The sequence below is a fragment of the Taudactylus pleione genome, unplaced genomic scaffold, assembly GCF_031769625.1.
Source record: "Taudactylus pleione unplaced genomic scaffold, aTauple2 ptg000018l, whole genome shotgun sequence".
Taxonomy (NCBI): domain Eukaryota; kingdom Metazoa; phylum Chordata; class Amphibia; order Anura; family Myobatrachidae; genus Taudactylus; species Taudactylus pleione.
The window spans coordinates 12,024,766-12,040,407 of NW_028284420.1; the positions used below are offsets into that span (position 1 = coordinate 12,024,766).

The following is a 15,642-nucleotide window of genomic DNA, read 5'->3' on the forward strand; positions in this document are numbered from 1 at the left end:
TTTGTCTGTATGGAAATGGGTAACATATGCAAAAATTCCCAGACATGCTTCCATCGCTAAATGAGCCCCATAAAAAAAAACTTTCTTATGTTTAAAGCAACTTTTGCTAAAGAGATTATCTTTCTGGCTTCCTGCTGTGTTTCCCGGTATGGCTTTTATATCCCAATACCCTTAGGTACAATATAAAGCTGGTCTACAGATATATGTGTATTCAATAAAGAAAATAACATTGCAGTTTTGTGATGTCAAGCACCTAAAGACAAATGCACCAGTTGGAAATGCATAGATCTCTGAGCCAAGGTAACAGTACTGTACCTGGGTTTGTGGACTTAGCACTGTATGATCATTTTTTTTTTGCACATAAATGGGAAGGGAGATTTTATTTTGTGGGACAAAATACTTACGGTAAATGAGCTACAGGTAGGTACACACACATTTCTTCCCTTAAAAGAACTTATCTTGCTAGTCAGAGAAGCAAGAAAAAAAGCTTTGACTAATATTTATGGAGCATATGTTGCACCTTCCTGTTGTACATTGTGTAAACATTTAAGCACACAATAACCACACACATAACAAAGACTTCCGTCAATGGGGGTGTGTTCTACTACTGAAATGTGGATGTGTCTTACAGACACTTCCCCTGCCCTCAACCTACCTCCCACCTTGATCTGATTACATGCAAAAGCCATCCCTTGGTTGAATGCCCTGATTGTCTGACTGCACTCATCCTCTAAGTGTGCCAGTAAAAATACAACAAGGTATTCAACTTGCAAACTTACAGAAGCGATATAGCCAGAGGACTAATTACTTTATTAAGACCGAAGTCTAGAGAATAGAGTACAATCCCACCATAAGCAACTAGTGCACAGCAAAGCCTACCTACTGTACCTGTGGGCCCTAGTTCAGTCATCCCTGACAACCAGGACCAGACCCAATCTTAACTCATTCCACCTTCAGATGCCACAGACAGACCTTTGGGTGAAATCCTTCCTCCATCACGTTACAGTTAGAGAGACAGAAACATACCTCACCTTCACTCTTCTGATTACTCTATGTTGTTTATTTACATAACTTTAAGCTAATGTACAAAGATGAATACTTCCCTTCACCTCTCTTGGGAGGTATAGAAATTATGTGACCAGTTGCTTTCTAGAAATTCGTAGCCATTTTGCTTCCCTGTGTATATAGGCATGCATCTACCCTAAGAACAGATAATTTCTTCCCCTCTTGGGCATAGCCTCTCTACATTTTTCCCCTCATCACGATAATTTAGCCATGACCAGAAAATAGGTTTTCATAATAAAATGTAGACGTGAAAACTTTATTTTATTATGTGTTTAAATGAAAGACATGAACTGTGAATGAATAATACTGTAACCCAGCAAGACATACCATTTTGAAAAATAAACAACCCACCACATCAAATGTTTATATTAGTGCCCGGGTGTGGGAGATCTGGGCATTATAACCACCCCATCTTTGGACTTCCTGACATTTTTTGTAGTATAATGTTTTTGTCACGATTGGGCTATGGTGGTTCTCTGTAACAGTATTGGAAGACGTTGAAGAATATATGCCTTCCTCATCCACAAGTACCAGATGTTGGCTAGACCTGACCAAACTTACTGGGAGGTGTTCACCAGCAGGGCTGCCTTCAGAAATTCTGGGGCCAGGTACTAACAAAATAGGCAGGCCCCCCCCAGGTATAGGTCAGAGTTTAGCGTAGCTGTGGATAATGTGGGTGGAGCTATATCAGAGGTGTTTCCTCAAATGTTGGGTAAACCAGGGAAGGCTACGCATGGTGGAGGGGGCAGGGGGGTGGGACAGGGCAGGGAAGACTGGACAAGGGGGACACTGGGCTGTGAAGGGTGGACTGGGGTGGCAAAGGGCAGGGAAGGCTGGTTGGACTAGGGGGGAAAAGGCCAGTAGGGGAGGGGCAGAGAAGACAGGAAGGCTGGCTGGACATGGGGGGGTGCAGGGAAGGCTGGCTGGACTGGGGCAGGTAACACAGGCTGGCTAGGCTAGGAGGGGGGCACAGGGAAGACTGGCTGGACTGGGGGAAGGGCAAGGCAGACTGGCTGGACTGGGGAGCATAGGGAAGGCTGGCTGGACTGGGGGGGAGGGGCAGGGAAGGCATGCTGACTGGACTTAGCAGGCTGGCTGGATTGGGGGAGGGGCAGGGCAAGGCAGGCTGAATGGGGGGGGTGCAGGAAAGGCTGGCTGTACCGGGGGGGCTGCAGAAAAGGCTTGCTGTACTGTGGGTACAGTGCAGTAGAGACTAGCTGGATAAGAGAGGGGAGGACACAGGGCAGGGTCAGCATACCTGCTTTCTTCATTCTTTTGTCCAGAGAGAGAGGGGGCCCAGCTGGCAGCTGCAAGGAGTGCACCAGGCAGCAGGCAGAGAGAACGAAAGAGCATAATCACTGTGGCATTCAACTATGGACTGTCACTGGAGCCAGCCATGAGTATCAGCTGCGCTGTAGCATTTGACCTATGGAGCCGGCTGCGAGCCAATCACAGCTCGCGGAATGGCGTCCGCCACTCCTGATTGGCTGATCAGGAGCTGCTGCTCTTGATTGGCTCACGGAATGGCAGCCAATCAGGAGCGGCCATTCCCAATTGGCTGATCAGGAGTTGCTGCTCCTGATTGGCTGCCGTTCTGCGAGCCAATCACAGCTCGCGGCTAGATCCAGTCCATAATGAAATGCCACAGCAGTGCTGCCGCTTCTCCGTGCCTGCCGCCCAATGCATTTCTTGCCGTTGTCAGCTGGGCCCCCTCTCTCTCCGGGCCCGGTACTAGAGTACCCGCAGTCCCCCCCTGATGGTGGCCCTGTTCACCAGTGACCCCTCCAAGCAGGATTTGGGTTTAAGCTGCACCCAGCAAGCAGGTCGCGTTTTTTTGGTCAGGTATCCAGCATAAGTGGGAAATGGAAGAACACTATCACAGGGAAAGTACAGGAGAATGATACTGGAAGTTTTGCACTTTGGTGATGTACTGGGTACACACCCTGTTGATCCAGACGCAAGGCTGGCAAAGGAGAATAACACTAGGAGATTGTACTTGGATGATGTACTAAATACACACACTGTAGCTTCAGATGCAGAACTGGCACAGGAGAATGGCACTAGGAGTTTGTATTTAGATGATGTACTAAGTACACACAATGTGACTTCAGCTGCAGAACTGGCACAGGAAGATGACACTAGGAGATTGTTCTCAGATGGCGTACTGAGTACATATACTGTGGTTCCAGACACAGAACTGGCACAGGAGGATGACACTTCGGAGATAGTATTCGGGTAACATACCGAGGGCCTGATTCAGCTTTCGGAATAGAGTAAGATATAGCAAGTAACTGCAATTTAGAGCTCTTCAAACAATGTACCCTTTGAGTAAGTATTGACTGGTGATCTCCAGACTATAAAACTGTCAGGTTGCGGCCTAGGATCAGCCGTTACTCACCTCAGTGCCAGCTTCCCCTGACCTCTCGAGCGGTCAGAGGCCAGGTGCGGCGACGAGTGACACACTGAGGATTATACCTGGGGTCTGCTAGGACATCCATGTGCTCGCTCCGTAATTTGGTTCCTGCAGTTACCATCATGGATGCAGCCATGACAGTCTACATCACCTGATTAGCCCTTTACCCAATGGTAGCATTGGTTGCTGTCAGCTGACACTATCCTCCAATGGACTGCTACCTTAGGGTATTTAGCCGGGCTCGTTACTTCCAGTGTATACTAGCTGTTGCATGTTACAGGTTCCAAGCTCCTTTCTTCCAGCGATACTCTCCTAGTGTTTACCCATGGTGTGGGTGTGTTCAGCTTTGGGAAAAGAGTAAGATATAGTACGTAACTGATCATCTTGGTAAAACCATGCTGCACTGCAGGTGAAGCTGATTTAAAATGTGCAGAGATTTAGATTTGGGAGGGGGGTGTCCAAACTGACATTAAATTGCAGTGTAAAAATAAAGCTGTGCAGTATTTGTGGGCTACATGCAAAAGCAGACAGTATTTACCCTGCATGCAAAATAAAATGTATGTATTTGCACCCCTTGCATTGCAACATGGTTTGTTCTGGTTCACAGTCTTAAAAGCACAGGGAAGAGACAGGTAAAGTATTTAGAATAAGACACATGATGGCATATTATTAAAAGGTAGAAAACCCATTTAAAAAAGTGAAATTCCATTGTCTGAAAGATACATTGTTAAAAATGTACTGCATGCTAATCTGTCACTGTCCAAATATCTGATTGAGGTAAAATATAGTTGCAATTTTACATTGAGTCAACACATGTAATATTTATATGATATATAATGCTGGAAAGCATAAATTAATTACAGTATATTAATTGTTTGTCTCTCCTGACTGGTATCTGGCAGGTAAAACTGGAGGAAGGATTCAGACTTATTTACAAGCTACAAGGGAAAGGAGTGGATGAAGAACCCAAGGGGCTTTTTCACATAAATGAAGATTACGGAACAATCTACGTGCACCAGAAAATAGACTTTGAAACCACTCCTTTTTTCCTAGTAAGTGTTACAGCTGAGGAACAAACATGTTTATTCAAGTTCGACCTCTTCTAAATTTCTATTACAGTAATCACAAAACTGTTTCCTCTATGGGACTGATTCTGAATAGCATGCAATGTGACTGTAGATGACGGGAGCTGCAGCAGCCAGATTTACTACCATACGCTAATGCGAGGATCCATTCAATTAATGATGTGTTTGTGCGTGTGCAAGCAGAAGCCAGTGCCGACAATTGATGTTTCGCTGGTCGCTGCAACCGTCATCATTACTATCGGCACTTGTATCAGCCCCATACCAGGTGCAAGAGATACGTCACAAACAAATTTCCCTTCCCTGTACGCACAACTCAGAATCAGACAGAGTATTTAATGTACACTCATAACACAGGGTGGTTATGCTTTGCCACCTCCCAGTTCCTACCCTGAAACGCCCTATTTAATGGAAAGACAGATCTGGCCATGTTCCGTCTGGGACATTTGTCAAAATTTCAAAAACTCACCACATGCATTATGTGCTTAGAGATCTGTCCAACTCAGAATCAGGACCTATGTCTACACGCCAAGCCAGGGAAGTAGCAGTGATACATGTGTCACTCAACATTCGTAGAGTGAGCACTATGAACCTCAAAGAGCAGGAGTAAATCCCAGCTAGAAGGTGCAATTCTGCACCTTAGTAAAACCATAATGTGCTGGGGGCAGTAAGTGTAGCATGTGACAGATTAAGGTTGAGAATTGGTCCATCATAAGTCAACTGTAAATCACAGCGTATGAATAAAACTGCCCTATATTTATGTACTACAGGAAAAATGAGGTGTATTTGTCTACAAATATTTTTTAGAAATTGCATTTGTGCCACTTGCAATACAATGTGGTTTGTCCAGTTGCACTCTTTGGGGCTGATGCAGAGGTGGACAGAAATCATCCCACTGTGCTCCTACATTGTGTGTACAGAGCAAATGCATCAACTTGTGCATATACAGTGTTATATACATCTAGCAGTGCACTCACCCCCTATTTGTATGCTTGATCTGCTACAACTCATCATCATCATACACACTTGCACAGATATGTAAGATATGTAAGATGCAACTGAAATGCATATGAATCTGCATCACCTGTTGCACAGTTCCAGGAGCAGACACAAAGAGAAAATATTGCTATTTGCTTACTTTACTATTTGGCGTGGCATAAGTGAGCGGTGTGGGGGGTGATGGCACAATTGCGTCATTGTGGCCCTACCCCCAGCTATATAATGTCGAGACTGCCGGCATTGTAAAGCAGGGGGCGGGGCTATGATGACACAATTCACTGCGAGTGCATGTCATTGGCCACCCACCTTGGGAAGTGGGCGGGCCCCGGACACCGCTATCATTAGTCACTTATACAATCACCAGAATATTCACATGCTGACTGTTTATTATATTCTGCATGGCTAAAGACTCCCAGCCAATTCAATTTACAGTCACACAGAGGATCAGCTCATAGTGATCAGTTGGCATGGTTAAAATAAATAAAAATATATTACCTCTCACAACATTGCAAATTTCTTATTGGACCAATCATAGAGAGAAGTAGAAATAATATTGTATTTTATGGTTGACAAGGGTTTCTGGAGAACATTATATTTAATTCAAATGTATTATTTATATAGCCCCTACATATACAGAAGTGATTCTAAAGGGAACATTTAATAATTTACATCAGTTCCTATAACAGTGAACTTTAGAGTATACCCTTACAATACATTAATACTTTCTGATTAAGCAGAGTGCAGTTTCCATTATGACGGGTAAAGTAAAACACTTGAGGGTGGATTTGACAAAACCAAAACCATAACATTTGAGAGTAGTTTTGCCAAAACCACAAACAAACATGGGGGTCCGCGCACATAGACAAAATAGTTTTGTAAACTCAATTTATGATACGGAATATGGATTAATGGGGCTGCAAAGAATACTCATTTATTTTCCACTGTTCCCTTATTTAGTACTGACTATACTTTGTTTTCTTGATATAAATGTTGTGTGGATTTGAATAATTTTAGCACCCCAATTAAAAACAATCACCTTTCCTACAGATAATTGCCCACATTTTTCCATATGGCATATTCCCTTTTGTCAACAGCTGCTGTGTTATACCTCGACACTGACACTGCTTCTGATAGTCTTACTTTAATAGCACCGGCTGCCAAAGTTCTCTGCAACTTTCTTTTTGTTTACATGCAGTGGAAATTCAATGCAATCAACAAAACTTCTATGAAAGTGGGTACTAGGCTAGGAATTCATATGAAGATTGTGGACATCAATGATAATGCCCCGGAGTTCAAAAACAAGACTTATTACGTTTCAGTTAATGAAAGCGCTGTGCAAGGTACAGTATTGAAAGACAACTTGATTCACCATCTGCTCACTGCTGTCGGGTCAGCTCATTTGCTCTCCTCTGCTTGCTGCTAATTGCACAGCTATGCACAAATTGCTATCTGATGTAATGGTAATAAACTGTGCCTGTCGGGCCTATACAACGGCTTACTTGCTTATGCAAAAAAAAAAAAAGGTTTTATTTTTTATTTTTGTAATTGCAGTCACTAAATAAATGCCTTGCCCTCTCCAATTACATTGACATCTGTTTGGCAATTTGCGTCTTAGTTATGCTTCATATAGTGCAACATGTCATTATGCCATATGACAAACCATGCTTAGACGTGTAGTTCATCTACTACATATACAACATTATATCCCCCCATTTCCAAGCTTATACTCATCATAGCAAAATTAGATTTCACTCCAGACCTCAACTTGCCGGTCCTACATGTATATGAATAATATTATATCTGTGGCCATTGGTGAGGTGAGACATAGTATTCCTAGTAATATACCATTACTTCTAATTATATTTTATTTTATTATCAGAGATACAACTTCCATCTACATGTGAAAATATATTTACTTTCATAAAATGTTTAATTGTAATTTTCAAATTAATTCTTCCCTTGAGCATAGTATGGATGTAGAATTTGGATGTAGACTTTCATAGCTAGACTTGAAAAAGATGCCAGTAAAACTGACATTGATGTTCTTGGTTGTTTGTTAGTTTTGGGGCCTGAGGATAAGTTTATTTCTATCCATGACAATGTGATGTGTCTGCTGCAGGTTACACAATCTTCACAATGCTGGCACTTGACAAAGATGAAGAGAACAGTCCAAACTCAATCGTGAGTTATATCCTCCTGTCTCAAACGCCCAAAGATCCCAATGTCGAGTTTACCATTAATGAAGAAAAAGGTTTCATCTCTTTCAAAGGGTGTCTAAATTATGAGGTATGGCACTATAAAGAGTTTGACTTATGGCTAAATTGTTCTTTTGTACAGTAATATTTTCCATTACATAATGTGTAACAAACTGACAAAGTACACACTGTTTTGAAAGCCTATTCTTGAAAGCCAAATGAATACACGAAAAACTAGAGACCTGAGTACACATAGGCAAAGTGGTGGGGTCATACTGTATTTGACATTTTTAAATTGCATACTTCCCTTGATAATCTCTATAAATGAACTGTATTTAAAATAAACATGTGCACAGACACCCGTGTTTTGGTTCTAAATCATCTTCATGTTTTGGTTTTGGCAAAACCACCCTCAAGTGTTTTGGTTCGTTTTCGGTTTTGTATTTCTTTAAAAATTTATAAAGAAAAGCTAAAATCATGTAACTTATACCCGTTTTGTTCTTATAGTATTATTAACACCAATAAAATTAATGTCCAGTCAATTCCAGGAAATTTTGACCACCTCATAGCACCTGAAATAATGATGGGGGTACTTAAATGCAATCCAAAATGTGCGAGAACTGGTTTTTAGATCCGAGTTCCAAAACTGCAAGAAGATCTGAGTTGGGACTCTGTTCTACTCTGAACCCCAAAGTGATCCGATCGGGACTCTGTTTTGACTTGGAACCCCAAAGTTTGGGCTTATTCGGGTTTTCAGCAATACTGAACTGCTCATTTCTAATTTAAACATACCTGCAGCTGCTTTTAGTTATAAGACTTAATATGCAGCCTTCTGGAAGTTGAGTAAATAGTTTAATATTTTTGTTGTTAATAAAAAAGAAACACCAGTAAGCAAGGTTTTAAGGGGAAACAGAATATAAGTAATTAATATAAAAATGGCAATTACTGCAATTTAGTAGTGTTAGTTACATTGCAGCTTGCTCTAATGTTTGAAATTAACAATATAGATTTCCTTTACTGTGCACACAACTCACATACAAACTGTAGTTTGAGTAAGGGGTGCCTCAGGCAGCAAAATGGCTAGGCACATCTCTGGCACATTGAAAAAAATATTATAAAGTTGCTCCAACAAGTAGGATACTGGCTGTCTTTTTTGTCATGGAACACATTAATGTAATTATTCCATCAGAAAATATTGTGCTTTTAAATTAGGGGTGTGCACCGGCCACTTTCTGTGTTTTGTGTTTTGGTTTTGGATCTGGATCTTTCTTCGTGTTTTGGATCTGGATTGGTTTTGCCAAAACCACCCTTCCGTGTTTTGGGTTCTGGGTTTTGTGTTTTGGATCTGTATTTTTTTGAAAAAAAGTATAAAAACAGCTAAAATCACAGAATTTGTGAGTTTTTATGCTCCTATTCAATTATTAACCTCAATAACCTTCATTTCCACTCATTTCCAGTCTATTCTGAACACCTCACAATATTGTTTTTATGGCCAAAAGGTTGCACCGAGGTAGCTGGATGACTAAGCTAAGCGACACGAGTGGGCGGCACAAACACGTGGCCCATCTAGGAGTGACACTGCAGTGGCAGACAGGATGGCGATTTGAAAAACTAGGCCCCAAACAGTACATACTGCAAAGAAAAAAAAGAGGTGCAAGATGGAATTGTCCTTGGGCCCTCCCACCCACCCTTATGGTTGTATAAATAGGACATGCACACTTTAACAAACCAATCATTTCAGCGCCAGGGTCTGCCACATGACTGTGACTGAAATGATTGGTTCGTTTGGGCCCCCACAAAACAAGCTGGCAATTAATGTGTCCCTGCACAAACTGGCTCTACGGAGGCAAGATGTCGTCCTCATCCTCATCGATTCCTTGTATAAAACAGGAAAAAGGGATTTAGGTGTCCCTGGACTGCTTACAGTCTTACCCAAAGTTTCCGGACTGCTTACAGTCTTACCCAAAGTTTCTGAACTTGACAGTAACTTTTTATGAATACGCTCCAGGTGACGTATAAGGGAGGATGTTCCTAGGTGGTTAACGTCCCTACCCCTACTTATTTCACCTTTACATATGGTACATATGGCAAGACAGTTGTTGTCCGGATTTGGATAGAAATATTGCCAGACCAAAGAGGTGGAATGTTTGGTCTCTGCCCAGGCATGACCGTGATGGGCTTTTTCATCCCACGGACAGCAACTGTCTCCCCCGGAGCCTGATTTAAACAAACCACATCACCATCAGAATCCTCCTCGCCAACTTCCTCCTCAGCGCCAGCTACACCAGTATCCTCATTCTGTTGTACTTCAACAGTGACATCTTCAATTTGCATATCAGCAAGTGGACTGTGGGTGCTCCTTTCAGCACTTGCAGGGGGCGTGCAAATGGTGGAAAGAGCCACCTCTTCCTGTCCAGTGCTGGGAAGGTCAGGCATTGCAACCACCACCACACTTGGACTCTCCTTGGGGATTTGTGATATCTTCTTGGAATGCACAGTTCTTCGCTGTGCTTTTGCCAGCTTAACTCTTTTGATTTTTTTAGTGGGAGGAGGGCTTCCACTGTCATGTGAAGCTGAACCACTAGTCATGAACATAGGGAAAGACCTTAGCCGTTCCTTGCCACTCCGTGTCGTAAATGGCATATTGGCAAGTTTACGTTTCTCTTCAGATGATTTAAATATTTTTTTCAAGGTAATTTTCCTGAACTTTGCCATTTGGGATTGTATGTGCCCTCTACTATGACATTGGCCTTGGCAGACGACTTTGATGGCATGTTATCGTCTATGTCATGACTAGTGGCAGCAGCTTCAGCACTAGGAGGAAGTGGTTCTTGATCTTTCTCTATTTTATTTTTATCAGAGAAAGTTTGGTCCTCCATTTATGTTATATTGATATATACGTGCGGCTAAGGCGCACACAAACACAGAAAATATTTTTTTATTTTTGCTGGAGAGTAGTGCACTTTGTGGGTTACACCACCCTTTAAGAAATGAGCCAGCCGGCTCTTTACTTATGGGACACAGGCGCACGCTTGGTGCTGCTCCTTTGTTGATGCACGTGTGGCTACTGCGCACACAATTCACAAACACAGAAAAACATTTTTTATTTGGTTTGGAGTGTACTTTGGGGGTTACAGCACCCTTTAACGGTCAAGCCAGCCGGCCCTTTACTTATGACACAGGCGCACGCTTGGCACTACTTTGTTGATGCACGTGCGGCTACTGCGCACACAATTCACAAACACAGAAAATATTTTTTTATTTGGTTTGGACTGGAGTGTACTTTGGGGGTTACAGCACCCTTTAACGGTCAAGCCAGCCGGCCCTTTACTTATGACACAGGCGCACGCTTGGCACTACTTTGTTGATGCACGTGCGGCTACTGCGCACACAATTCACAATCACAGAAAATATTTTTTTATTTGGTTTGGACTGGAGTGTACTTTGGGGGTTACAGCACCCTTTAACGGTCAAGCCAGCCGGCCCTTTACTTATGACACAGGCGCACGCTGGGCACTACTTTGTTGATGCACGTGCGGCTACTGCGCACACAATTCACAAACACAGAAAAAATATTTTTTTTTTAGCACTTGGGGGGAGCACCCCTGATGGACAGAGCACCCCCTTTACAACACTACAGCACCCCTTTAGGACTGGGACACTGCACAGGACTTTGGAGTGGACACAGCCCCTATGGACAACTGACTGCACAACACAGTCCAGCCAGCCCCTATGGACTTTGAAGTAGTGGACACAGCCCCTACTAACAACAGCAGCACAGCACAACACAGCCAGCCCCTATGGACTTTGAAGTAGTGGACACAGCCCCTATGGACAACAGCAGCACAGTGCAGCACAGCACAGCACAACACTACTCTGCACTACACTACACTACACTACACAGCCCAGCCAGCCCTAACTCCCACCCTCCCTCTTCACTGTCCACAGCTGAGTGAGAAAATGGCGCCGACGCGGGTACCTTATATAGGATCCAAAATCCGCGAGACCCGGAAGGCGGGATGATGACGTTTTGCCTCGATTTCAGATCAGAGTCAGGCGGGAAAAGTCGAGCCTGACTCGGATCGGCCTCGGATCGGGGGGGCTCGGGGGGATTCGGATTTCTGAAATCCGAACCCGCTCACCCCTATTTTAAATTATACTTTTTCTTGCTTCCAAGTGAATTTAGCATTGAATGAAAGCATCATTCATAAATTCATATTCACTTAGCTACTCATCACCACCGATCTTATATACAGCAGTCATTTATAAATAAATTGTTGGTGCAAAGTCTTATTTGTCTACAGTATTTTATGGAACTGTGCATGGATGTGTACTGTGACATTCAAAATTAGTGCATTTTGGACAATATGACAGTTAGTCCTATGTAAAGGAGCTTTGTGGATCACGTGCATCCCTGAAATACTGTAAGCTACAGTATAAGCTTTCCCAAAGAGCTGGACCATGTCTATGTGGCAACTGAGCACTCATGACTTTTACTGGTGTTACCAGTCCAGAAATGAACACCGCTTAGAGATGGTAGAAAGTAGAAACCAATATTTTCCATGAAACAAATGTGCATAGATATGTGGGAATTCATATGATATACCAGCGGACGGGATTCCGGCGGTCAGAAGACCGCCAACAGCATCTCGATGGTGAAGATACCGACAGGGGTCGGTAAGTAATCTAACCCTCCCCCTCTCGCCCCCTAACCCTATCCATAACCTCCCCCAGTGGTGCCTAACCCTAACCTCCCCCCGGTGGTGCCTAAACCTAACCCCCCCTTCCAATACCCTAAACCTAACCCTCCCATTACGGTGCCTAACCCTAACCTCCCCCCGGTGGTACCTAAACATAACCCCCCCTTCCCGCACCCTAAACCTAACCCTCCCCTTACGGTGCCTAACAATAATCTCGCCCCACTGGTGTCTAATCCAACCCCCCTTCCCCGCAGCCTAACCCTAACCCTCCCCGATCAGTGCCTAACCCTTACCCACACAGGCAGATCCCTAAACCTAACCCCCCCAATCCCTAGCCTAACCCTAAGCCTAACCAGCATACTTCCCTTTGGGATGCTGATGTCAGTATCTTGATCCCTTCAGGATGCTGGCATCGGCATTTTGACGGGCGTCGGGATTCCGGTGTCGGTATCCTGATATCTGTCATCCCATCTGCTGGCATCTTGACTGGATCCCTATATGTGAACATGAATCAGCACAGAGTATTTGCACAAAGGTAATTGCATCAGTTAATGTATAGGTAGTGCCAATGTCCTTATTTCTTTGTAAAATATCTAAGGTGGTCAAACAAGCAGTATATTGTAAAATATTTAATTAATGAGATGCGGCAGTTGTAAGCCAAGCTTACTGGTGATTTGTTGTTTCCAAAATATTAACAATATGTATTATTGATTCACTTTGTATAAATGAAACCAGCTTTAAAGAACTCCATCACTATAATGAATTGAACTAATAAAATGTATCTTTTTTTCCCCAGAGCAATAAAAATTACAAGTTGGTGATAGAAGGCAGAGACAACGGTGTGGACATACAACAGAGCAGCACCTGTGAGGTCCATGTTACTGTGCTAGACAGAAACACTAACCCACCACAGTGGTCTAAACCATCTGTACGTACTTAAAGACACTGTTGCTTAGATTCACAGCATGCGCCTTAAGCTGGGTACACACTACACGATGTGATGAATGACATATCGTGCGGTCGTTTGACACTGCACAATCTGATGAATGACCGCACAATGGGGAAGATGTATGAAGCCCAGTAACGGTATCAGCGCACGTTATGTGCGCTGATACCGCTTCTCCACGATGTATGATCGGGGGTCTGGGCGGTAAATGACAGGGGCACTATGCGCCCCTGTCATTATCGGCGCTGCTATCTACAAGATAGCAGCGCCAATAGCCTGGGCTATGTATGAACGGTCAGATCGTCTGACCGTTTGGCCGGCTGTAGCTGTCATTATCGAATGCTACAGCCTGGTGCTAGCCTATCCCCACAGCAGGGACAGCGCTGTCCCTGCTGCGGCGGCTGCCGGCTCCAGGGCTCCACACGGGGATCTCGCGATACTTGCGAGATCCCACGCATGCTCAGTGGAGCCGGCCAGGACAGAGACACAGCACATCAGCACTAGGCTGATGCGCTGCTGTCTCTAACGGGTAGCGCCGGAGGGGGGGTTAACGCTCCCTCTCTCCGGCCGATGAGATGTTTATACATCTCATTGGTAGTGCTTCCTGCTTTGCCTCGTTTAAGAGGCGAAGCGGGAAGCGTTATAGCGGCACGTTAAGTGCTGCTATAATACATCTACCCCAATATGTCGTTCACCAGCTGAATCTACAAGTATGGGGTCATTCATCAAATTGACAGATTCAGCAGCATGTAGGTTTGATCTGTCGATGCGATGAACAACCTCGCAGGAGCACGCATGGTCGCCCAAAGTGGGTACACACTTTCCGATGTGGATGATATGTTGGCCCGATCCGCCAGATCAGGTGACATATCTTCTAGTGTGTACCCACCTTTAGTGCGATGACAGATGGGATGGAGAATTTTCATCACGTTGGCTTTGGTTAGTGACTGGTCTTCTAAGACTGTTATTGACTAGATTCTTATATCACGTGCAAAAGATAATAGGCAATAGAGTAGCACTTAGTGAAAGCTATGCTCAATAAATAATTGAAGTAAATGTGAAATTATTAAAGTATATATATACACTAGAAACAATAGGCAGCCTCTTTGAACCAAAACATTAAAAGCTAACAGCTGTACTGTATATCTAAGTATCAGAATTTATATATTAAGTGATCATTAAATCAACTTCTAAGGATGGTGTTTTTTTGCCAATGGGTGATTTCTTTCCAGGTGTACTAGTGTCTCAAAAGACATTGGACAGTAATAAAATATACTCTGCATTCCACATGAAGCTCTGGTTTAAATGGTGACAAAATTTCCCATTTATCTCAAGGCATCAGATAGAAACATAATAGTTCAGTATGGCTAAAACAAGTACACTGTAATTTAATATAATCATGTAGTAAAGTGCCTGTACATGAGCAATGACAAGATGTAGCTTACCTGAAATCCATAGGTCACAAAAGTTTTTTCTGCCCAGCAAAAGTTCCGCAAGTACTGTACATTGAATCCAGTAGTGTCATCTGGTTATTGCCTCAACGCATTTCGTCTGTTGGCACCTCTTGAGAAGTCTGTACTAACAGACAAAGGGGTCTACGTACTAAGCCTTGGAGAGAGAGAAAGTGGACGGAGATAAAGTACCAACCAATCAGCTCCTAACTGGGTCTTTAGACCCCAAAATGTGAAAACAATGATAGACAGTATTAGATTGTACATGTTTTTGGCTATAAATGGTACAACTATTTCCCTGAAGCTGGCAACTGTGACTGACCTCATTTATGCCCATTATATAATAGTGCAGAAATGGCTGCAATTGAGTGAACAGATGGATGCACATTTTTAACTTGTCCTTCATAAGTACAGGCTACCTTTAAAGATATTAAAATACACTGGTCAAGCAGCCTGTCAGTGAGCTGAACCAGATTAATGTGCAAATGTGTGATATGCCATAAGAACATTCATAACGCATATAGGCCCTGATTCAGAGCCGGACGCAAAGTGGCTGCTCGTTCGCTCCGAGCGATATTTGCCCAACTGCGCATGCGTACGGATAGTAATACGCATGCGCGAACCACTCAGTGCGGCCGAAATTCATGTGCTCGCAAAATAGCGAATGCCTGATAATTTGAGTGACAGAAAGAGGCGTATGTGGGTGGTAACAGGGGAAGGTGCTTGAAAACGGGGAGTGAAGATCCGATCGCAGGCGTGCTTAAAGGTCAAAACGGGCGTTTTATGGGTGT

At 43.5% G+C, this 15,642-nt stretch overlaps 1 protein-coding gene across 1 annotated transcript in view; it reads left to right on the plus strand.

Annotated features, from left to right (window-relative positions):
• LOC148540674 (cadherin-like protein 26) overlaps nt 1–15,642 on the plus strand; it is a 134,842-nt gene that overhangs the window by 68,256 nt on the left and 50,944 nt on the right. Inside the window, exons 4-7 of the mRNA XM_088442598.1 lie at nt 4,381–4,530; nt 6,755–6,899; nt 7,679–7,845; nt 13,251–13,382. Of these exons, the coding sequence (XP_088298724.1) occupies nt 4,381–4,530; nt 6,755–6,899; nt 7,679–7,845; nt 13,251–13,382 (594 nt within the window). The remainder of the gene's footprint in view (nt 1–4,380; nt 4,531–6,754; nt 6,900–7,678; nt 7,846–13,250; nt 13,383–15,642) is intronic.